Here is a 23092-nt window from a genome sequence, read left to right as displayed (position 1 = left end):
GTTGGCAGCTCTGCCTGAGATAACTAATGATGCCAAGGGAGCTGGAAAGCCAGTGTTGGAAACACTGAATCTGGACTCAGCCAGTGTCCCTGAACAAGAGACCTCCAAGCCCCAGTTTTCTGGGCCTGCCAGCTTTCACTTTCTCTGGCATCTCTTTTCTTGCCTCCCTCTGCCCTCCCCAGATACTCCCTCTCCCCTCCAGGGGATGGTTTGGGAACAGGGGTAAGGGCTGCCCTCCTTGGCGAGCTCTGGAACCCACGTCTGGCAGAGGGAAGCACCATCATTTCCAAAGCAGGAAATCAGGTCTCCTCTCAAAGCTCTGAAGTTTACCTTATAATTACGGCCAATTATCTTTGTCGTTTCAATCTCTGTTTCGTAAGCTTTGGGGAAAAGTGTCTGAGGGCCTGTTTTCACGGCATTTTCTTCTCCTTGACACGTGACACTTGGCACTCAATTAGCCCAGGAAGGAGGCGTGTACCTGGGTCATTTCCTGCAGTCCCCACCCCAAGCCCAGCCCAGCCCAGCCCACCAGGAAAAGGGCATGGAGCTCACCACACTGCTTCTCATGCACATTTCTGAGGGCACGGCCCCAGCCCAAACCCAGGGCTGACACAGACTTTTCAGTGACTATCCCGACTTTCCTTCTTTCCCTTGGGCTGGCAGCCCTGGTTACAGCCTCGCTGAGTGTCACGAGACGCCAGGAGCTGTAACACACACCCAGGAACCTCTCAGCCATTCTAGACCAGAGCGTGGTCAGCTTCCACCCCATGAGGCACCGGCAGAGCCAGAGGGCGCGTGCTAAGCTGGCCCAGAGGAGTGGGGTGTGCCTGGGGTCCGGGCAGAGAGGGCCAGAATGAGAGGTGGCCGGTGGCGTGGCCCGGCCGGGCTCTCTGGGTTTCCGCCAGCCCCTCTCCTGGCTCTGCCCCCTCCCAGCATGCAGCCTCAGCTCGGGCAGCCTCCCTCCCTTCCCATCATCCGCTCCACCCCCGCCCCCCTCCCCAGAGCAGCTTTCTCCAATCTTCACATCGAAGTCAAATCTCCCTACTTTCGGATGTCATAGCAACCTTGATTCCTCTTCTTTGTAGCGCTTTTCACGGCTGTCATGTCACATGTGCCTCTGAGATGATCGAGTGAATGTCAACCTCCCCCATTAAACCGTGAGCCCACGCGTGGAGAGGTCATGCCTGTTTTGTGTACCACTGTCTCTCCAGTGTTAGCAGAGTACCTGACGCAAGTGGCAGGCACCCAACAAATACGTGTTGAGCGAATGAATGGGAGACCGAACGGGGCTCGTATGCCTGTGCATGTGTGGGGCTCACCGGGCCGCAGCTGCGCCGCTCCTGCAACCTTCCCGAGAGGCCTCCCTGCCTGTGGGGCGCTCTGAGCTTCCCCGGGGGCAGAAATAACGTTTTGTCCACAAGAGTAAGAGCCCTTCAGGAAGAGAAGGGCCTCTCTTTCATTTAACTGCGAGCTTCTGGGGCAGGAGGAACCCCTGAGGAGTTAGTGTCAGGAGCTTGGGCTGTGCAATAAGAAGGCTCCTGGGTGGAGAGTTAGCAGAACCCAGAACTAAGATCTCATCTGTAAAATGGGTGTTTTTAAGGTAGAACAGGATCATATTTGTAGAAGTGCTTGGTAAGCCATAGTGCCTCTGGGCCCATGTTTTGACGATTATCCTGTGCTGTTTCTGGTGTCAGACTGAGGGACTATGGGGGAATCTAGAAGGCAGGGTGCAGAGCAGGGGACTGGGGGTGACAGAGGAAACGAGACAACAGCCCTCCCACTTGTATTCTGGATACTCGTCACCTGCCAGGCAGAGGCTTGGGGAGGGGAGCTTCCTGTCCCCGCGTGCAAGCTGCTGCCTGCCCCCTGCTGAGGCTCTGACACCACCTTGCTGGGACCCATTCAGGTAGGGCATCCCCAGGCTGTCTTGCTTGCAGGGGTGAAGTGTGAGGGATGCCGGTAGTGGCGGGATTACGGGGTGTCAGTGGTGGTGGGGGGGTACTTACAGCTCCGTCACGTCCTTGGGGATGCCTTTGGGGAGGGTGCGGAGCCCCTTGTTGCTGCATCGCACCACCGTCTCCACGCAGGTGCACTGCTCGGGGCAGCGCGGGCCCAGCTGGCAGCTGCTCTCATCATTGCCTGTGGAGAGCCGGGGAGTGAGCATGGCGCAGGTGAGCGAGGCCCATTCCCCGACCCAGCTGCCCACAGGAAAGGGAAGCCCTCCGCTTCGAGCCAGAACTGGGAATGAGGAGCTTGCTGGTCTTATCCATGGTTGGAAGGGAAAGAAGATGCACCTGGGTTGGGGAACAGGGCTGCCCATCTTCTACCACATTTAACATAAAACAAAGACGCTAAAAACTTGATTAACCAGGTGTTGGATATGGAAGAGGTTACTGTTAACCAGATCTGGATAAGCCAAATTGACTGAAGGAGTGGTCAGGGTAGGGGCAAGGCCCTATCTACTTCCCTCCTTCTCCTCCCTCTCCCCACACCTTCCACTATACAATCCCTCTGGCGTGGTCAATGTGTCCCCAGCCCCCATTATACCTTAACCTCAGTTAATCTACAAACCAGTTCATCCATCTCTAGATAACCTAAAGTTGACCAAGTAAAAATTGTGCTGGCTTGAATTTATGCAAACAAATATGCCCTCTGGAATCCTGACACTCAAAAGCCTTGCATCTTCAGGTATTCGTACTGCCTAGCCAGTGACAGGAATTTCCCAGAAGCTCATCTTGAAGTCTGTTTCTCATGAGCACATACTCTCAGCCTCATGATGATGCAGGCAGGAAAACTTCGGCCCAGGGCTCCCATGTACAGTTGTGTAGGTAGCGTACTGCACAAGGGTGCCCAACCATCTAATGGGTGCCAACCTCACTGTGGATACGGCAGATTAAGATATTTGGTACAACAGTGTCTTCACAGATAGCTGTAAAGTATCTCGTTTTAACAAAATCAGTATATTATGACAGATTTCTGACTGATGGAGGTCAAATGTCTTTAGAAAGAGGCACCTGTTCTTAATTTGCACGACAGAGCCATGTGGGCTAGAAGCAGGCCTGCAGAGCCCTTTAGAGCTCGGGCTGCATGCTGAGGGCAGAGGAGAATCAGATCTCGGGGGGTCCTGACCTGCAGCCTGCCCGCACCTCTTTTCTCTTGTAGCTCCCTTGTCTTCCCAGGTGTTGCTCCCCTGCCCCGCCCCCAGCCTTCTTACCTTCACAGGTGAAGTCCTGGATGGCCACGTCCTGGATGGGAATCTCCTTGAGGAAGAAGGGCTTCTGGCACCGGGGGTTCCCACTTACGATTCGCCTCTTCCTCAACCACTTGCCGAGCCAGGCCAGGTGGCAGTTGCAGTTGAAGGGGTTGGACAGGAGGTTTCTGGGAGGAGAGAAGGGCCCCTCTCTGAATGGTTAGCCTCTACCCTTGTCCCGTGGGAGCTGGTCCTGGGATCCAGGTCTGCAAGCCTAGGGCCTGGCTCTCCAGGCAGGTCTGCTTCCGGTTCAGGGGAAGGAGAAAGGACGAAGGAGGTAGAAGGTCTGAGAAAAGGAAGGCAGACTCTCTTCTAAAACCCGGAGGCAGTCTTTGCAAGGGTCTCATTCTAGACCTCCGCGGATGGATATGACGCGGTCTCCACCATGCCCTCCTTTGTTTGATGAGCTCCAGCTGTGTGAACTGCCTCAATTCCTCCGCAGAGATTTTCTTACACTTAGAGCCTTCATGTGTGCTGCTCCTCCCGCCGGGGATGAATTCCTCTACGGTGTGCCTGGCTGGCCCCTCCTCTTCCTTCAGCCCTCAGCTTAAATGACCCCTCCTCAGAGAAGCCCCTTATCTCAAGGGAAATGAAAAGTTCTGCCCTGTCCCGTTCTCCCCCCTCATCCCCCTTCATTTCCTTCACAGCATCCATCCGAGCTGGTAATGCCTCCCTCTTTGGACTCTCAATTCCCGGAGGGGAGGGGAGGGGCCAGGTCTGTCTGTCCTGCTCTGTGTCTCCAGGAACTAGCAGGACATCGGCATAGGCACTTTATATGAATCTGTCAGATGCAGTGATGGGACAGATGGAGGGATGAGGGCAGCTATCACTTTCTGAGGGTTTCCTAGAGGACAGGAACGGGGCCGAGTGCTTTACAAATCCATTTTCTCATTCAGACTTGTCACAGCAACCCTAGGAAGGAGGGGACAGTATTCTCATCTCACAAATGAGGAATGTAAAACTTAGGGAGGTTACAGAAGAGGGCTGGAGAGCCCTTGAGGGGCTGCGGTTTGACATGGCAATTAAGGGCTTGGGAGTCAGTCCTTCCTGGGGTTGATTCTGGCTCTGACACTCAGTAGCTGTGAGAAGGTGGGCAAGTTCCTTCCCCTGTCGGAGCTGGTTCCCTTCATGCTTTGTGACTCTAGCCCTCTTGGCATCTTTTGTGTCTTTGGATTCCCAGTGCAGAGGCATCCAGGAGGGGTGAGAAGTGGGCTGAGATAAACCAACCCACCCGTGCTAGTTCCTAACCCACTGTCCTCTATCTTCACGTCACTCATTCATTCAACTCATCCACTTATTCCACCATTATATAATGGGCCAGGCTTAGTGCCAGGCTCAGGTGTAGGCACTGAGGATAGAGGAGTGAACAAAACAGTCATATATCCCCATCCTTCATCCTTCTGGAACGTATGCTCCAGCTGATGGGAGGCAGACGATATGTAATTAACAACAAAAAGTATAGTATGTTAGGAAAATGGTCAGTGCTATGGAAAAAATCAGAAGAGCAAGGCTGGAAGAACTGGGGGTGATGGCAGAGGGGTGGAATGGGGCTGAGGCAACTGACATTTGAGCAAAAAATAGGAGGGGAGGGAGCCAGGGGGAGGGCTTTCCAGGGAGTGGGAACAGCCAGTGCAAAGTTCTAAGGTGGAAGTGGGCCTGGGGTGTGCGCAGAACAGTGAGGCCAGTGGGGCTGGAATGCAAGGAGGTTCTGAGGGGCTAGACTGCATGGGGCCTTTAGGACATTCTGTAACTTTGGCTTTGATTGCCAGTGAGGTGGCTGAATGGGAGCATGACCACGGGCAGCAACAGGAGATGCAGCAATAGCCTTTCTCTTCTGTCTTCCAAAGGGTCTTTGGAGAAGGGAAGGGAGGGAAAAATGAGCCACCAACTAAGGGTAACAGAGCCACATGGAAATACTATGAGAAACCATAAAAGCTAACATGTGCTGAGTACTTTTTATATCTCAGGCCCCTGCTGTGCATTTTACCAATATTAACAAATTCAGTCCTCATAACAATCCTGTGAGGTGGATTATGACAAGGGACAATTAAAGCACAGAGAGATGAAGTAACTCTTGCAAGGCACACAGTTAACAAGAGGTAAAGCTAGGATATGGACCCAGAAAATTTGGCTCTAGAGCCCAAAGCTTTCACCATTATTCTAAACAGCCTCCCTTACCAATACAGTGAATATTGTGGGCAGAAAAATTCGTCCAGAAAGCTAGATTCTAACTGGTTCTGATACACATTTAAACAGTCAGTGACATCATTTTAAAACCCCCTGTCACATCATGTCACTGGCCTGCTTAAAACCTTCTGTGGCTTCCTGATGTGTTTTGGATGAAGACCAAAATGGCCCACAGCAGTCCTGCAGCCTGGCCCTGGTCTCCACTCCAGCCTTGCCCACTCTGTACTATGACCACACTGGACTTTGCTCAGTCCCGCATATCTGCTCTGCTTCAACCTAGCACAGGGCCTTTGCACATGCTCTTCCCGCTGAAAGAAATACACTTCCTGCTTTCGCAAACAAGCCAACTCCCACTCACCTTCCAGAGCATAGCTCGACAAAGCCTATGTTAGGCTTTCATATCACTGCGGACCTCCCTTCTGTGGCAACTCGCTATGCTGTGAGCTCCAGGAAGGAGGGCCCACGTCTGGGAATCCTCAGTAGCAAATGGTGCCTGGCACATGGAGGGAGCCTGCCAAGTGTTTAAGTTGACAGATGGATAGATGACCTTACGCCAAATATAGTAGGGTGTTGTGAGAGGAGAGGTCTGCAGGAGAGGAGCCCAGAATGAGTGCACCATTGGTCCAGGGGGACTTACATGGTGGACAGAGAGACAAGCGTGGTGAAGGCTCCGGGGGTGATGGTGGTGATCCTATTGTCGTAGAGGGACAGCAGCCTCACTGAGCTCAGGCCAGCAAAGGTGTCGTTGCTCACACAGCTGACCAGGTTACTCCTCAGCATCCTGCAGGGAGAGGGGTGGGGTGAGCAAGCACAGGTGCCATCCTTTCCCTCCTATGGGTGTGTGTGTGTGTGTGTGTGTGTGTGTGCGTGCGTGTGTGCGTGCGTGTGTGTGTGTGTGTGTGTGTGGTGGGATGCTTTTGCCAAATCCAAGCTCAGACCAGTCACATTGCTGAGGTTTTTCCTGTGATAGCTGGGCCTGGGTCCCCACTGGGGCTACCTGTAAATGTGTATGCACATTCTTGGCTGCAGATGCTGTATTTACAGTAGAAGCAGGTGTCATGCATGTGTACGTGTCCAGATGTATATTGTATGGTAGTTAGTGTATGTATGTATATTCTGGGGAGGAGAGGGAAGAATCAAGATGTGGCTGTGGACATCAGCTTGTGGGTATGTGTGTGTGCTTATATGCACATGCTTGTTTGTGTGTTTATCCACATGTTGCATGTGTGTCTATATGCCGTTTTCATGTACATGTGTAATGTCTATGTGTACATGTGTGAGTGTGTGCCTGTTTCTGGTATGAATCTATACCTGTGTATACGTTAGCGCTAGCGTCTTTTAGTGTGTGTGTGTGTGTGTGTGTGTGTGTGTGTGTGTGTGTTGCAGGGTGCTTAGCATGCTAAGTTCTTTCCCATCCAGGGCTGGGAAATGTCTGATGTCTCCCCGGCTCCAGGATTCAGCAGGCCAGGCCGGCGCCCGGGCCCAGTCCGCTGCCCGCCAGCCCTCATGGCCCCTCTGATGCCCCTGCTCTCCCATCTCCCTCCCTCTGGCCTTGGCCCGGGCCCTGGGAACTCACAAGGTCTTGAGGCCGCTGAGGCCACGGAACATGCGCCCATGCACTGTTTCCAGCTGGTTCCCTGTCAGCATCAGCTCCTGCAGGCTGGCCGCTCCGTCAAAGGCACCCTCTCTCACCTCCTTGATCTTATTGTTACTCAAGTTTCTGGAAGGAGGGGACAGAAGAGGTCAGGACGCAGGGAGGGAATGGCTTCCATGCTGAAGATGTTTGGTCTTCAGCACCTGTGCCTCAGGAAGCAGGGAGCCCAGCCCCCCATGGGGTGGATGGTTGGGCTACCTGTGTGAAACAGACTGTGTAGCATTTCAGTACAGTTCTCTTTTCAATGCCCTGGGGACTGGCAGATTTCAAATGGTTCTCAAACTTATTTTCTCTCTTCCACAGATACTCTCACTAAGTAGTGATTCCCCAGAGGAGAGCAGGAGGAAAATACAAAACATGCCTGCTCCCTGCGGGGTGAGGCATTTGTAGAACCTTCGGCTCTTTCACCATTTGAGATCCCTGATATAAATGGACCCTTTCTAGTTACTACAGTTTGGGCACTTATTATGTACTAGGCACCATGTGAGGGGTTTGACCAACAGAATCACATCAAATCCTCAAAACAACACCCATCAGATGGGCATCATTTTTATCATTGTCCTGGTTTATGGATGAGGTGGCTGAGGCTCAGAGAGACTAAGTAACTTGCCCACAGTCACACAGCGGATAGCACTGGGGTCGGAGACCACGCTTTCGGGCACACAGAAAAGCCTCCAGTGAACCACTTTTCCCACGTCAATGTTCCTTGGACGATGTGGATGCCCATCGCTTCTATTACTGCTCTGCAGAATTCAGGGTTTGGGACACTGTGTTTTCCTAAGTGGGCTCGGTCCTATCAAGTCTCAGTGCTGCCATTTCCAATACTGCCCTCGAGCTCTGAGAGCGGGCTCTTCCCTCCGACGCCCAGCCACGACGCGGCAGGCTGCATGGGAGACCTGAGCAGCAAGCGCGTCCCGCAGAACTATAGGTGCTGCGAGCGGCAGGGGGTCTCCACAGACCACCCAAATGTTCAGGCCTGAAAGGTAGCCCCAGCTGGCTGGCTGGGGCAGAAAGTGATGGAGTTACAAAAGCTGAGGGAAGAATCCAGCTTCCCCAGCAAACACCCTGGGGGGGCCTTGTTCTGTGAACAGGAGACCCGTAGGTGGAGACACAGCTGCTAACTGGCTGAGCACCCTGAGCTTGTTAGAACTGAGGGCTCAGGAGAGATGGACCAGCTGGCCCATTGTACTGCTGGACATACTGAGGCCCAGGGAGGGGAGGCCACTGCTCCTGGTCACAGAGCCCTGAAAGGGACAGAGCACTCCATGAGTCCCTGGTACTACTGCTTCTCTCAAGTGCCCTCCTTGTGGAGCTCTGGCCTGACTCACAGCACCCCTGGGGGTGAAGCCTCCTATAGGGATGGTTCAGAGCAAGTAAAGTTCAACTGGGCACCCAAGGGCTCGATACAGGTTGCCTGCCTGCCCTCTTCCCGAATAGGGGCTGGGTCTGCGGGGGTGGCAATGCCCACACCTGTGGGCAGGTGTGGAGGAAACAGTTCCCACCCTCACATTGTCTGCTCCCTCTGTGCTCCTGGTCATGGCCTTCCTCGCCTCCCTCCTTCCATCCTGCTGAGAAAACAGGTGCAAATACTCCTCAGAATCCCTCCCCTGAGATCTGACAGAGCTGGGAGATTCTCAAACTGGATTTCTGCTCCCTGCCTGACTCTCCTGCAACTCAGCCGGTTTTCTTATAAATCCTGGTAGCCCTGGTCCACGAGAACTCAGAAATGAAGGTAATACACAGGGGAGACTGCAAATTACCCCCAAGTTCAACATGGGAGGCGAGAGAAAGACTTTCCCAGCAGCTATAACTAATCCAAATGCTGGAGCTTCTCCTCCAGCTCGAGAGAGTTAGGCTTCTTGGGGAACTGAAGTACATGGGGTGGGCAATGAAGATGAGTTACAGCAGCTAGGAAGTGGGAGGTTCCCATTTCCTGACATCTTTTTCTTTAAATGAGCAGAATTAACATCACATTACTGTAAGGTTTGCGAACTGGAGTTCCTCGGGCTGGGAGAATGGAAACATAAGGAGAGTGAAAAAAGGGGACAGAATTTTCCAGAAGACCAGGCTGCTGATCTCTCTCCATCCATCAAAGCACCACACAAAACTGCAGGCAGCTTGGGCCGGAGGACAGAGAGAGAGCAGCTTGGGGCAAGCGTTCCAGACACAAAACCAGTGCCTCAGGGTTTTGTAAGAGCTCCATCTTATTCTCAGAGCAGTATCTTCCTGAAGATGCCCCAGATCCCAGGAAACCTCCAAACGCAAAACTAAGGGCACTGAGCCTCTCTCCCTTTTTGTCTCTGCAGACCCACCTGAAGGATTACTGCTTCATCATGGCTTTGACTCCAGTGAGGATGGGGATCTCACACCTGAAAGGACCCAGCCTCAGAAACTCCCACCCCAGGCCAGGGTTGGTCCAGAGTGGTCCACGGCAGGACAAACCCAATGCTTGGCCACGCTGCCTCGGCAAACTGCTGGGTGTACCTTTCAGAACCTGTTCTCATTCTTCCCAAGAAACACCAAGGCCCCTGTAGGCTGGGGGATTCATCTCTGGAAAGCCTGAGTCTGAGGAGGCAAGCCTGGACTTCTTCTAGGTCTCTGTCTCTTCAGGTTTGTAGGACAGCCCATAAACTCTGGCAACAGAGAAGCATCTGTAATCCTGTTTAAAAGTCCAGTCCTCAATGGAAATACAGTTGGGAGAGACCTAAGCGGAGTTTTCTGGAAGCTGAGGCTACCGGGTCATGATTGAGCAGCACACTGGCACCCTGTCAGGTCGGGGAGGTCCTGTCTATCTCCTTATGGACCTCTCCGGCCCCCGCAGGTGGAAATTCTACTTCGAGCTGGGGTTACAAGCTCAAACGTCCACAGGGTCCAGGCAGGTGACCTAAAATTGGAAGCAAGCCCAGTGGGGATGGCAGTGATCAGGAAAGCACGTGCCCCAGCTGGGGGGCAGCCGCTCCTCAGCTCAACTCAACTGGAGCCGCTGGGGAACATGGGCTCAGTTGTGCCAGATCCTCTGATTTTCCAAAAGGTGCTAGAAATCCACATTTATTTTTCTGTGGAAACTCCTGAATTTTAAAAGAGGGCAACTACTTCTTATTAAAAACACAACCATCATGGACCTAGAATCTGTCATACAGAGTGAAGTAAGTCAGAGAGAGAAAAACAAATACCATATGCTAACACATATATACAGAATCTAAAAAAAAAAATGGTTCTGAAGAACCTAGGGGCAGGACAGGAATAAAGACGCAGACGTAGAGAATGGACTTGAGGACACAGGGATGGGGAAGGGTAAGCTGGGACGAAGTGAGAGAGTGGCATGGACATATATACACTACCAAATGTAAAGCAGATAGCTAGTGGAAAGCAGCCGCATAGCACAGGGAGATCAGCTCGGTGCTTTGTGACCACCTAGAGGGGTGGGATAGGGAGGGTGGGAGGGAGATGCAAGAGGGAGGGGATATGGGGATATATGTATACGTAGAGCTGATTCACTTTGTTATACAGCAGAAACTAACACACCAGTGTAAAGCAATTATACTCCAATAAAGATGTTTAAAAAAACCCCCCAAAAACACAACCACTACCACCAAATCCACCCATGGGATTTGATTTTGGCTAGAGGGGTGCTAGGTTTCAGCTTCTGCTTGAGATGCTCCTTCAGTGTAAGAAGTGATCTGAAAGTTCGCCCGAGAAGAGGCCGTGACCCCACTCTGAATGGGAGGTCACTTGAAAAGCCACCTTGAGTTACCACAGTCCTAATAACCTTTGTGGGGAACAGCTCACATCTTTTTTTGCATCCCTCAGTGATACTCATAAAATCTCATTATTCCCACATGACAGGAAAGGGCACAGAGGTTCAGAACAGTCTGGAAAGGCACCGCAGAGTCCAAACTCCTGGCTGTGTGTCCACTCTCCTCTGCCTCCGTGCCCTGTCGGGGTGCCGCCGTCCAGACTGTAACCTTAGGGCCCTGGCTCCACAGTCCCTGAGGAAGCTGAGCAGCCTCAGTCACGGCACAGCTGGCTTTAACCACTCTGATGGGCACAATTCCAGCTGACCCATCACCTCTCGGGAGTGGAGGGGTGGTGATGGGTCCCAGCAAACAAGGACTGTTTACTTAACAAGAGTCGCCATCAAGTTATTTTAAATAAGTGGTTGCAGCTGGTGGTCTCTGGGACCAGATCTGCCCTATTGGGACGTGTGCTTGGTTGGCTGACACTATATGTATATGGATTTAGGCACACACACGTGCACACACATGTGTTCACTGCCTTCAGATAGTGCGTGCGTTCCCCAGCTACTCTGCACTGTCACCACTCCTGGCTTGATGTTTAAACTTGGACAGGTTACTTTCTGTGTTTCAGCTTCCTCATTTGTAAAATGAAGCTATCTCAAAGCTGTTTTGTTTTTCTTGGTGAGGGGTAATTGCTTGCATATCAGCAGAGTCTGGCACACAAAGTGTTTAGTAACTGTTAGTCGCCGTTATTATTATTGCTGCCTTGCACCCATTCCCTTTCCACAGGGCGTCCTGAAAGCATGTGAGTTTGTAACTCCTGTTTTAAATGTATAGCCATCGGCTCTGGGTCACGTGACCCAGGTGTCCTCTTTCTGTCTTCCAGCACCTTCTCACTGCAGTCCCATGGACAGAGGCCATGTCTTTCCCCTTATCTCTTATACTTACTTCTGATCCTCATCACACCTTACAAGGAAGGTGGACTTGTTTCTACTATGAAAGGCCCAGAAAGGCTAAGGGCATTCCTAGGGTCACACAGCAGGCGGGGGGCAGAGCTGAACTCAGAACAAATGCCGGCCTGCCTGTTCTTCCGCCATACCTGGATTTCCGGCTGCTCCCCTGAAGGGAATATTTGGCAGCTCTGACCTTCCTTCCAGCACAGCAGATGCCGGGAGGAACTTAGTGACGTCTGCCCCTTTTGGTGAGGACTCGGCCTACATTTTGCCACAGTCCGCACCACTCCCTTTTGTGGCTTGGATGCTGAGGCTGGGAGTTGGCTGCGACTTATCATTGCATTTGTGCTGTTGTTTTTGTTGGTGTACGGAAACAGTTCTTCATACTCAGGTCCCTGTCAAAACTAGGAAGATGAAAGACTCAGAGTGCTTGAGTTTCACCTAAAATGGGAGAGCGCATATTTCTTCATGGAAGCAAAGACTACTTGATCCTGTTTACTGTGCAAATATGCACTTGGCCAGCTTTACTTGTTTTAATACATGCCTTATCTCCATGTGCATGTAAACTTGTTCTGAAGTTTAAAAAAGTATGCATTTTCAGGGGTTGAATTTAAAAGCACATCTCCTGGCAGGTGATGGGTGATGTCTGTGCTGGGTTCCTGAAGCTAGAGGTGGGCTTGACCACTCGGACAGCCATGAACCTCACCAGGACCCACGTGTGTCCTCCCTCTACTGCCCCCCCAGTTACAGTGCTCTCCACTGCTCCCAGTTACAGAGTTGTCGCTGAGGCCATGGCCAAGGTGGCAACTGTGGGCAGGGAGGGAGGGAGAAATCCTGAATAGCACTGATGCGATCCAGATGCTGCCCAAGGCAGGGGAAGGTCTCTCTCCTTCTTGCCTGCAAGGGACTGATGGGTGGAAGAGTGGAGAGCAAAATAAAATAAGGGTTACAATTAATTCTCATTATTCATTGTGGTTAAGCTCTACAAAGTCACTGGGCAAGATGAATTAGTGAATGCTGAACCACTGCTGCGAGGGGAGCCTCTGGTCACCATTTTCATTAACCGATCAATACCTAACCTTGTTTGATGCATGTTTCTGTTTAAAGACATCTTATTGAATATATATTGTTGATTTATTTACATTGCACTCACAGCCAACAGCACCATAACTCTTGACTGAACAAAGCTCATGTAACACGTATTTTCTCCGTAAGGCACATCACAGCCTTCTATGCTTACGATCACTAGACAGCCCTCCAGTGCTAAGCTACGGGGCCATTTTAAACAGTGAAATCACCCACAAAAGCACAAACGTGCAAAAAAAGAAATGTGGCACTAAATATACTGTGGATTGGACACTTGTTTACAGTCTGGGAGCTGAAACAAGAAATCAGAGCGTGGCCTTGTTCGATTTCAGCTGGGGACATGCACATCGGGGGACTCAAAGTTTTTGCTGCCCTGTCTATGTATATGAATGACCATGAAAGCACTGCGCGTATTGATTCTGAGATTACAAATAAATGTTAGTGAGTAAGCAAACAGCAAATACAGGTTCTATGAATAATGAGGCTTGACCGTTTTCCTTTGTCCCAGAGGCAGACTCAAACTCTGGGGCCGGGAGATGCGGAGGATGGGGTGGGAGTGGGGAGCAGGGTCAAGGAGAAGGGAATTAGATGGCAAAGAGCCCCCTGTCCATGCTGGTACCTCTGCTGGCACACCTGGGAAGGGAAGGGGAGGGGGAAGCAAGGTCAGCTGTGCACCAGTGTGATTACAGATGAAGGAGGTGAGGCAGCTGTGGCGTCTCTGCTCCAGTGTGTCTCAACCATGTGGAGGCCTTTAGGGTCCATCTAAAAACAGACCTTCTGACTGTTACCTCATAAAAATTACTAAGTGATGTGCACCCTAGATCCCCATGTCCCATTGCTGGTCCTCACCTGAGCCCCTCCGACCACCCACTGGGGTAGACATTGGGCGTGGGGTGGAGGATGCGGGTGAGCAAGGATGGGGTGAGGGTCAGGGATGGTGCAAAGTGCATGCTCTGCCTCTGTACAGCCCTGCCTTAGTGTCTTGCTTCCCAGGACGTGCCCATAGCAGGGGTCAGGAGGAGACTGAGAGGGCCTGGAGCGAAGGGAGAGGGAGCCACCTGTGCCCTGGCGTTCTGCTCCAGTCTGCCAAATTCCTGAGACTGACTTACATTTTCCGCAGGTTGGGCAACTTCTTGAAGATACCAGTGGCCTCTAGAACAGATATCTCATTGTCGTTCAGTCGGCTACACGGGAAGGAAGCAGATGAGGCGGTGGGTTAGCTGTGGATGGGACACCTCCTCCGTTGGTCCCCCATCCCCCCGTGGCTTCAGCTGAATTGCCACCTGGACCTCACTCAGTCCAGGTCAATAGCACCATAGTAACCCTCCGTGTACCCCATCAGCATGGGGGGCCCAGCAGCGAGAGGAGGGCTGTGAGAAGGGGCCAGAAAGGAGAGGAAGACCCTCTGCCGAAGGTGTATTCAACTTTTTGAACGCTCAGCACTTAACAATGAAGTGCCAATGATTTGCCTTCATTTTGTAGGGGTACCAATGACCACTTAAACCCCCAGGGAGGTTTCCCCAGGTTCTTCCAACTCTCCAAGCCACTCAGGTCTTTCCTGACCACATCCCTCTGCTAAGGGCAGCTCAGGGACTCCATGCCCAACATTCATATAAGTTCAGGGAGGGCAGGAGAAAGTCAAAGATAATAATAATAATAATAATAATAATAAAGACCACCATCATTTATGCAGGGCTTAGTCCATGCCAGGATTCAAGATAAAGTCTGTGCTTGCATCCTCTTACCTAATCTTTGTAACCCCCGTAGGAGGTAGGTATCAACACCTCCATTCTATAGCTCAGAATCTGATACTCAGATCTGAGAAGCAACTTGCCCAACCTCAGGAAAACTGGAGAAGACAGGAGTCAGGCCCAGATCCATCACCCACCCCATGCTGTAACTTTGAGCTCTGCCACTTCTGGATAAACCAACACGCCTCTTTATTAGCATGGATAACCAGAGGCTCAGATATACCTGATCGTTCTAGCTGTTTTTTCACTTTAGGACAGTCATTTATGCGCTATCCATCTTTCCGGTTATGTTGTAAGCTTCCTAAGGGCTAGGAGGGGTGGTCTGCTTTGTTCACCAGGGAGAAGGGTGGGCCTGGCACAGTGCTTGGCTCACAGCGGGTGTTCAGAAAATCTTTGTATCAGTAGAATGAATGAGCTGTCTTTATTTGTGAGCAAGCTGTCCCCCGAGGATGCTTGGGGGAGTCTGCCCTCGTCCCGGGACGCAGGGGACACCAAGGAGCAGCCAGGTGACTGAGCCGGGAGGGGGCCACCTCTAGGAGCCCACACCCACCCTGGCTGGCTCAGGGAGACTGGGCGTGGGGACGTGCAGGGGCTCCCGCCTGGGCAGCACTCACAGGTCGGTGACGTATTCGGGGAGGTGGCTTGGGACACGGGCCAGCTTCTGGTTGGAGCAGTCCACGATGGTGCCCTCGCAGCGGCACCTGTCCGGGCACACGAGGTCCATGAAGCAGTCGCTGCTGAACCTGCTGCGGTAATCCTCCGAGCCTGGGGGGGGCGCCAAAGAGGGGGCGTCAGTGACAGCCGGTCCGGCATGGGGCGAGGTTGTGGGCACTGGAGGTGGGGAGACACGGGGCGGGGGGATGGCCCAGTGACAGAGGCAGCATTGCCCTCATTTTTTGGCCACCTTGCTCTGCCTTCCCCGCCCCCCAGCCTCCAGGCTGCTTGCTCTCCCTTTGGTCTTTGTCATTCGTCACTTTCCATCTAATGCCGCAAGCTCCGTGGGCTCTTAAGCTTCTGTGGGTCGTGGACCTTTTTGAGGTCCCTGTACAGAATTTGGTCTACGATTTACGGGGGGTGCTTAGTCCCTGATGCCCATGATCCATGGACCCTCTAAATATTCATGAGAATCCAAATGAAGAGATTTTGATGGGGTTTTGATGGGAGCTATGTCAGGGGTGGGAATGAGGTCAGGGAAGAGGGTCATAAACTCAGTTGTCTTCAGGGACAAAGCAGGTAATGAAACGATAAAGGGGGCCCAGCACATGGCAATCAGTACCCTTGACACCTGGTTTCATGACTGGGAAGCAATCATGAGAGTTGGGGTCCTGGGGAATTGAAGCCCACTGCCTTGACGTTTGGGAATTTGGCTCAGGGTTGCCTGATAATTCTTTTAAAAAATTATTGGTGATGAATTCAAATGTAAAACACTGTAAAGGCAAGTACAACTCTTGTGAGGGTTAGATGTACCTGCTGCCTTTGAGAGGAAGCTCTGTTTAACTACAGTGAAAAGCCAGTTCCAATGAGCTAAAAGTAGTTGAAGCTAAGATTAATTTTTGAAATTGAATTTTTCTGGAGGTTACATACACAGTAATGGTAACAGGGCCAACGATGTGCTGTCTTGAGAGATGCCCTGGGGAGCCGCTTTAATGATCAGAAATGATCCCCCGGCACCTGGGCGAACCTCTGTGAGACCACAAATCTTGCCCGAAATAAAAGCGAAGCTCTGGTTCTCCTATCAGACACGAGCCAGTTGATGGGGGTCGGGTCTCTTTTATTTTCCCCTTCAGTGGTTCAGCAGCACAATGCCAGGCACAAGAGCTTGGCTCACACTTGTCCAGTGCATAAATGGGGTGTCCTTAGCACATAAATTGTTCCATACGTGCGTATTTCTGCAGTGTTTCAGAGAACGTGAATGTCATTTGTTTGCCTGGCTAGTTGAGGTGGACCTTGGCCCTCTTATGTGTATGAGGAGCGGAACGGGGCATCTGCAGTACAGAGGTTTTAGCAATAGAAGGCGTGGATTTGCCCAGGCTTTGCCACTTACTAGCCTCAATCTCTCCACATGTAAAATGGGAATCACATAATTGCCCCTATCTCACAGGGGCTGTGAAGATTTGAGGAAGATCAAGGCGGTGGAGAGCCTCCAGAAAAGGGTCAAGAGTTGTACAGATGTTTGTGATTCTATTTTTTTGAGCACCTAGCGGAACATTCGGCATGTCAGAAGCCGTTAAAACATCAGCGTAGTGAGTGATGATAGCTGATGTGTACTGAGCATGGAGCACGGGCAGGGCACTATTCTTTGAACTTCAAATAGGCGAGCCCATTAAATCTTCACAACACTCTGAGGCTATCGTGACTCCATGTTATCGATGAGGAAACTGAGGCCTGCAGGTCACTCAGGACGTGGCAGAGAAACAAACCCAGGCAGGCTGCGGCCGGGGCCCATGTGACTAATACTTTGCTTTACTGCAGATGTGCTTTTGGACAAAACCTTAATCCCAGACCTAGGAATGATCATAAAGTCAAGCTGGTGGAGGTGAATTGAATGGCATTTTCCCGCAGTGGGCTGCAGGGAGACAGGAAGCAGATGTCTCCACTGCCCTCTTGGTTTCTCACTCCTCACGTTTTCTCCCCATGGTAATGCCTGATTGGGGATGGACTTGGTGGGTCTCTGATTCTGAAGTGACATCATCCACCTAAAACAGAAGGTCAAGGCCTGGACCTGTCTCTTTCCCTCTTTGCTCCTTCCCCATTCCCCTCCTTCATCCACTTTCCACCTGCAGGCTTGTGTGAGCAAAATCTAAGCAGGTATCCCAGGTGTTTTGGGCGGCTCCCTGGTCCAATGCATTATGCAAATTTCTCACCCTTGGCTTGTCAGCATCCGTCCCACTGAATAACTCTGACCTGGGCTGTTTCCGGCCCCCCACCCGCCGACGCATCAGCGTGCTGAGTCCTGGATGAATTTCATCGCGCAAACCCTGCTAGATGACAACCCTCTCTTATTCCCCACGGCGGTTCCCCACGGTGATGGTGTGAAGGGGCTTTTCGTACATAGGCACGTATTTTTCCTTGCGAAGGTGTCTAGGATGGGATCCTTGCAAAGCGGAGGAACCCTGAGTGATCAAAGCCAGAAAGACAGGAGGGAACACAGTTTGCTCGCTGACATGATGAGCCTGAAGATGAGCACCGGCTGGGCTGCGGCTGGGGACAGCCGCCGATTAAATGCGTTTTCGTTTCAATCAAGGTGAGAGCGTCTGCAGTTAGCAGGAATCGCTCTCTGTAGTATACTTAGATTATAACTGGCTGACCTGTGCAATGGAGCCGCTGACCCATTTTAATGAAATGATTTTGCAATTAGATTCGATAGACTAATGTGTTCTTTCCAACACTTTTCCCCCTGCTGTTTTTGTTATTGCCCTGGTTTGTAATAACGAGGGGGTCAGAGTGTGGTATTTCATATGAGTGGGAGCCAGAAATGTTAATAACGGCATACGTACAAAACCGAAAGAGTGCGTTCCCCAGTCGGAGCCAGCCTGAAATGCCACCTCCATCACTTCATATTTCATTACCCAAACTACTCAGGGTTTCTCGGAGCCATTTGTTATGCCTAATGCTCATAACTACCCAAAAGTATTTTTAACTTTTCCAGAGCTTTAAAAGTCAATTTCAATCTCAATGCATATTTGTCACTGCCAGAAATACTTAGTAGGAGAGGAGTAACTGAAATAGGCCGTTGCTTCTTGTCTTTAGGGGAGTTGAGACAGGAGAGATCTCGGAGGATTTGAACAAGGGCCATAAAACTAGACGCCGGCTGAAATGGGTCTCGGGAGAGCTGATGTCACCTGGCATCTCCCCTGCTCCTGCCCCCGTAGCCCTCCTCCCACTTGGTGGGCAGCTCAGAACGACGACACTTGGGACGTGAGCACAGAGAAACTTCAATAGACCAGGGGAGTGGAAATCCACAGCAACGCGGTTTTATTATGAATCCCTGCCCTGCCGCCACTTCCCAGGAGAGGATGTATGTAATGTTTGGATGGTCACGGGGTTGAGGCAGGTGGGGAGCCAAAGCTCCCATCCTTTGGATGGACTTGGCTGCAGAGGCCAGCGCTGGGCCCAGGGTGGCCGCTGTCACTAGCAGTCTGCATTATGCATCATCCTCTGGGGAACCAGTTTGTTTAATGGAAGTCACAGATGCACGGTTATCAGGGCACCAAGGACCTGCCAACGGACGTGTCCAGAGTTCTCTTCTACCTCCAATACCCCTAAGGTGGGTGGGATGAAAGAAGGAGGAAAGGAGCAGAAAGAGGAACTGGGGGGAGTAGGAGGCCTGCTGGGGCACTTCAGCTTGAAAGGACAAGCAACGGTTACAGGTCATGAACGGAATCAAGAGAACATCGTTATCCACTCGTCGGCAAAGTCCAGGGGACCAGACACCAGTTGGCTGGAAAACACCAATTGTTCACCAGGAGTTTGGAGATTGGGTGGGCAGACAGCTGTCCTAGTAAGTTCTCCCTGTCAGAGTCTAACATGAATGCAGCTATCTGCCTGGAAGTAGAGGGAAACGGCCATGGCCTGCAGTTGGTCACTGCCTGGTCACAGCCAGCTGCTGGAGGACCAGGGAGGCACCCGTGGAAGGGCACCCTGTGGACCCACTCCCAAAGGCCCGGCCCTGGCATGGTGGCGGCAGTGCCGAGGAACTCAGAACGCCCTCTCTGTTCAGAGGGAAAGGAAATTTCTCTAGGCCCGAGGACTTGTTCTGTACCAAATGGGTCTTGGTATATTCATGCTGGAGGGGAGGAGCCATGTAAACAGGGATGCTTGCTCTCTTTCTTGCTCAAGTCATTTTCTATTAACAGAAGGAAGTTGGAAAGGGAGTGTTAGTTTTTTCAACTCCCTATCAAGTCAAGTCAAGGTCTTTTTGATTTTATAACTCAAGGCCGTGGGCCTGTCCGCAGCTGGGAAAGCTGAGGATTACAGTTGTAAAGAGCAGCCATGCTGGAGTCCAATGACCCTGGGCAGGTTAGTTGGCCTCTCTGAGCCTCAATATTCTCATCTGCAAAATGGGACTTATAGGGTGGTTGTGAAAATTAAACAAGGTAATGATGTAAAATAGTTCAGCACCCAGTCGATAGTAAGCACATGAGAAAAGAATTCAGAGAGGTAAATAGGACTCTCCATTACTCAGCAATGGCTGGGGCCCTGGCTCTGAGGGGTAACCTGAGAGAGAGGAGACAGTGAGAGTCACAGATCGCCATGGAAGCCCAGAGCCCAGCTCCTGGATCAAGCCAGGGCCCCCTCTCACATGGGACAGGACACACACTCCACGGCATGAACCAACAACACAATCTTCCGGTTACACTGAGTCTAGGATTTATCAAGAAATAAGCAGCATGGGAGGGGCCAAGACACCCCTCTCTTTATTATCAGAGGCAGTGGGATTCTGCACAGACCCCACATGGCACTGAATTAGCACCATTGAGGAGCCCAGCACTTCCGCCTCATGTTAACTGTGCTTGGAAGGTCAAGGAAACAGCTTGGACTTTAGGCTGCATGGGGACCAAAGTACTTGTGAGGAGAGGGGGTCAGTTCCAGAAGGAGCCTCAGGTTGCATCCAGTGTCTCAGACTCATGGCAGTTTCATCATTCTCATGCTCACATTAAGTCCTAATGCTTCCAATAAAGATGGTAGGTGGAGGGTGGGTACCAGCAGTATGAGCTTTGCGTTAACTGCCACGGGGGAAAAGGACCTCGGGCTGGGACTCTTCCATGAAACAAAGGGCTATGCCTTGGGTATACGTGTTCTCTTCAAGTAGAAAAACAGTGGTGTCTGAGCTCAGACCTAGCTACTTTACCACTTGCCTGGCATCCAGACTAGATTTGGGGGATGGCAACTCCATTTGGGACAGAGACGTGGATGCAGATCTCAGTTTGTCCCCCGTATGCTTCCCCATCCCTATCTCAGCCCAGATCTGCTACCTGGAGGTGGAAGTGCTCTGTGAATCCTTCGAGACTCCCACCCCCCCCTCCACCCTTCGTGAGGCTGGACCGAGAGAGGCGGGTCTGGCGGGTGGTGGGCTGCGGTGCTCCAGAGCAGAGAAGAGGTGTCCAGCGGTGGCGGGCCATGCTGCAGGAGAGCGCGGTGCTTTCCGCGGTGCTTGACAGAACCATGTTCCGTTTCCATCGTTCCACCACATGGTTAGATCAAGCACAAAGGAAAGCCCCGCGGCGACTGGTCAGAGTCAAGGTCAGGAAGCAGCGTCAGAGAGAGGACAGGAGCGCTCAGAGGAAGCAGCGTGGAGAAGCGGAAGCCGGAGCAGAGGCCCCCACTGAGCGTGATTAGTACCGAGAGCGGGGTTCCGCAGGAACGCGTCCGGAGACAGGAGCCCCACCGCCCTTCACGCCCCGCCCCGGGGGAGACACACAGGAGGAAGGGAGAAGAACGGGTGGGAGGCCACTGGACATCCCTACTCAGGAGTATCAGGGCAGAACAGATCCTTCCCAAGGGGAATTATGACCACAAATGTCTGGGATTGTATTGCAGGCCTGAACTGAGCCTCTGAACCCCGCTCAATCACACCCGTTAGATGTGCCATGACGTCGAACTTAGCAGAAGCACCTTCTGCATTCTCTGCTGCCTAGGGCCCATCCCATAGCAGAGTGGTTCCATGACAGGCTGTTCCCCCGGCGCCTTCAGTAAAGAGACAGGCCACGGTTCCTAGTGGTCTAGCAAAGCTGCAATGCTCTTTAGAAAAAGTCCCTCTGATGTCTCCTCAGTATCCTTCAAGGCCCCCAGAAACCCCTAGCTGACAGATGTTCATCACAGATCAATCAAGGTATAGTAGAGACGGGGTGTGACATTGAGAGAAAATACATGTTCCTAGCAGGGAGAAAGTCGGGGAAGCCACGGGGCCCTGGGTTTGGGACTGAGAAACCCACAGTCACAATGATCATGACAAAGAGCCTCTTTCAAACTAAGAAAAGGAAAGAAAGTGGAAGATACCAGATTCTAGGGTCCTTCCTGACTTCTGCCATGACTATAAATCATGGAGTGGGCCGAGGAGACCAACAACCAGTTGTTCTTGATGCCATGGGCCCAGGGAGGGTGCCCAGCCTCTACACCCTTATCTGCAAAAGATCAGCGGCCGTTTTTATGAATTTCCACCCAAGCCGTGAAGAGGAGATGTGTGCATCTTGAAGAGACCAGAGTCAGGGCATCTTGAAGAGACCAGACTGGGACCCTCACTGCCCTGCCCTGCCCTCTGACAGGGTCACCGTCCCTTCACAGTGTGTTTTTAGGACGAGATGGTGGCAGCATACTGACGTGTATAGGTTATCTGTGATGACTGACTGGTGAGTCCAAGTCACTCCACAGCTCCAGATCTGGCTCCACCTCTTGCTAAGCCCACCCATCCGACCGACTAGAGCTGGCCACTGTAATTTAGACTCAACTCTGCTTTGAGCCCCTCCAGACAGGCAGGGCTCTGCAAACACTCTGGTTTGGGGATTTCGTATTCAAGTTTGATCAGGCCCTCGGCTCCAGAGCAGGGAAAATCCATCCCTTTCGTGCCCCTGTCCCCAAGCTTTAAAATTCCCCTCCTTCTCTTTGGTTTCCTTCAACAGAAAGAAATGGAGGGGCCCAGGAGAAAGTTATCAAGAATCTTCTCAGCATATCAGAAGTCCTGGGTTACAGATCTTGTCCTGAAAATACCACTCTATAATCTTAGATAAGACTTCCTGCTGTGTGAGCCTCATTTTCTTCCTCTCTAGCATGGACTGGGTAATCTCTGGGGGCTCTAAAGTTTTGTGATTCCCTGAGAGATGTCTTGCCCTTTGCCATGTTTGTACAGATGAGGACAGGGAGTACACCACTCTGTACTTTTTCACCACCAGTTTCTTCTTGCCAACTGGATCTCCATACACAAAGTGGGGGAGGCATGACGGAAGGCAGACAGCATTTTCCAGCCGCCAAGTGCTCCCCCGAGGATGGGCTTGGGGTCTCAGGCAGCCAGATGGTGCCTTTCGAGGAGGCCTTAATCTGATGGTCAGATTACCCCAGCCGGCAGCATTCACCTCTAACCCGATCTTGCTGCCCAGGGCAGCGGATACAGCTGATAGAGGCAGACACAGTGCAGCTGGGAAGCCAGATGCCCAGCCTAAGGAGGGGCTTTATGCATTGCAAGAGCAGCCCTCAAATTGGCTCCTAATTACATCAGCTGTCTTTGCAATGGGAGTGCTTTTAGGGGAAAGTAAAACGCAGACTTATTATCTGTCAAATCCAGTACGTGTCACCTGCCCCTCCTTCTTTCTTCTTGAGCTTCCTGGAAACACAGAGCTTTAGAGCTATGGCTTCTGCATCCCTCAATGCTAAGCAGGTCTGGGCCCCAGTGCCTCTCAAAGCCAAGGCCTTTGGAGTGCACCAGTAGATAGCTCTCTTGACCTCTCTTGTCTGTAGCTACATAAAATAAGAGCATATAG

The 23092-nt window shown here is 51.8% G+C and overlaps 1 protein-coding gene across 2 annotated transcripts in view; it reads right to left on the bottom strand.

Moving 5' to 3' along the window:
- SLIT3 (slit guidance ligand 3) overlaps window positions 1–23092 on the bottom strand; it is a 619558-nt gene that overhangs the window by 81646 nt on the left and 514820 nt on the right. For both annotated transcript variants that reach the window (XM_082456399.1, XM_082456400.1), the window contains 6 exons: window positions 15233–15383; window positions 13977–14051; window positions 7014–7157; window positions 6075–6218; window positions 3215–3378; window positions 2007–2139 (listed from right to left, as the gene is read on the bottom strand). In XM_082456399.1, coding sequence (XP_082312525.1) covers window positions 2007–2139; window positions 3215–3378; window positions 6075–6218; window positions 7014–7157; window positions 13977–14051; window positions 15233–15383 — 811 coding nt within the window. The remainder of the gene's footprint in view (window positions 1–2006; window positions 2140–3214; window positions 3379–6074; window positions 6219–7013; window positions 7158–13976; window positions 14052–15232; window positions 15384–23092) is intronic.

This window comes from Balaenoptera physalus, assembly GCF_965194825.1.
Source record: "Balaenoptera physalus genome assembly, chromosome: 3".
Lineage (NCBI taxonomy): Eukaryota > Metazoa > Chordata > Mammalia > Artiodactyla > Balaenopteridae > Balaenoptera > Balaenoptera physalus.
This window is presented reverse-complemented; position numbering and strand designations above follow the sequence as displayed.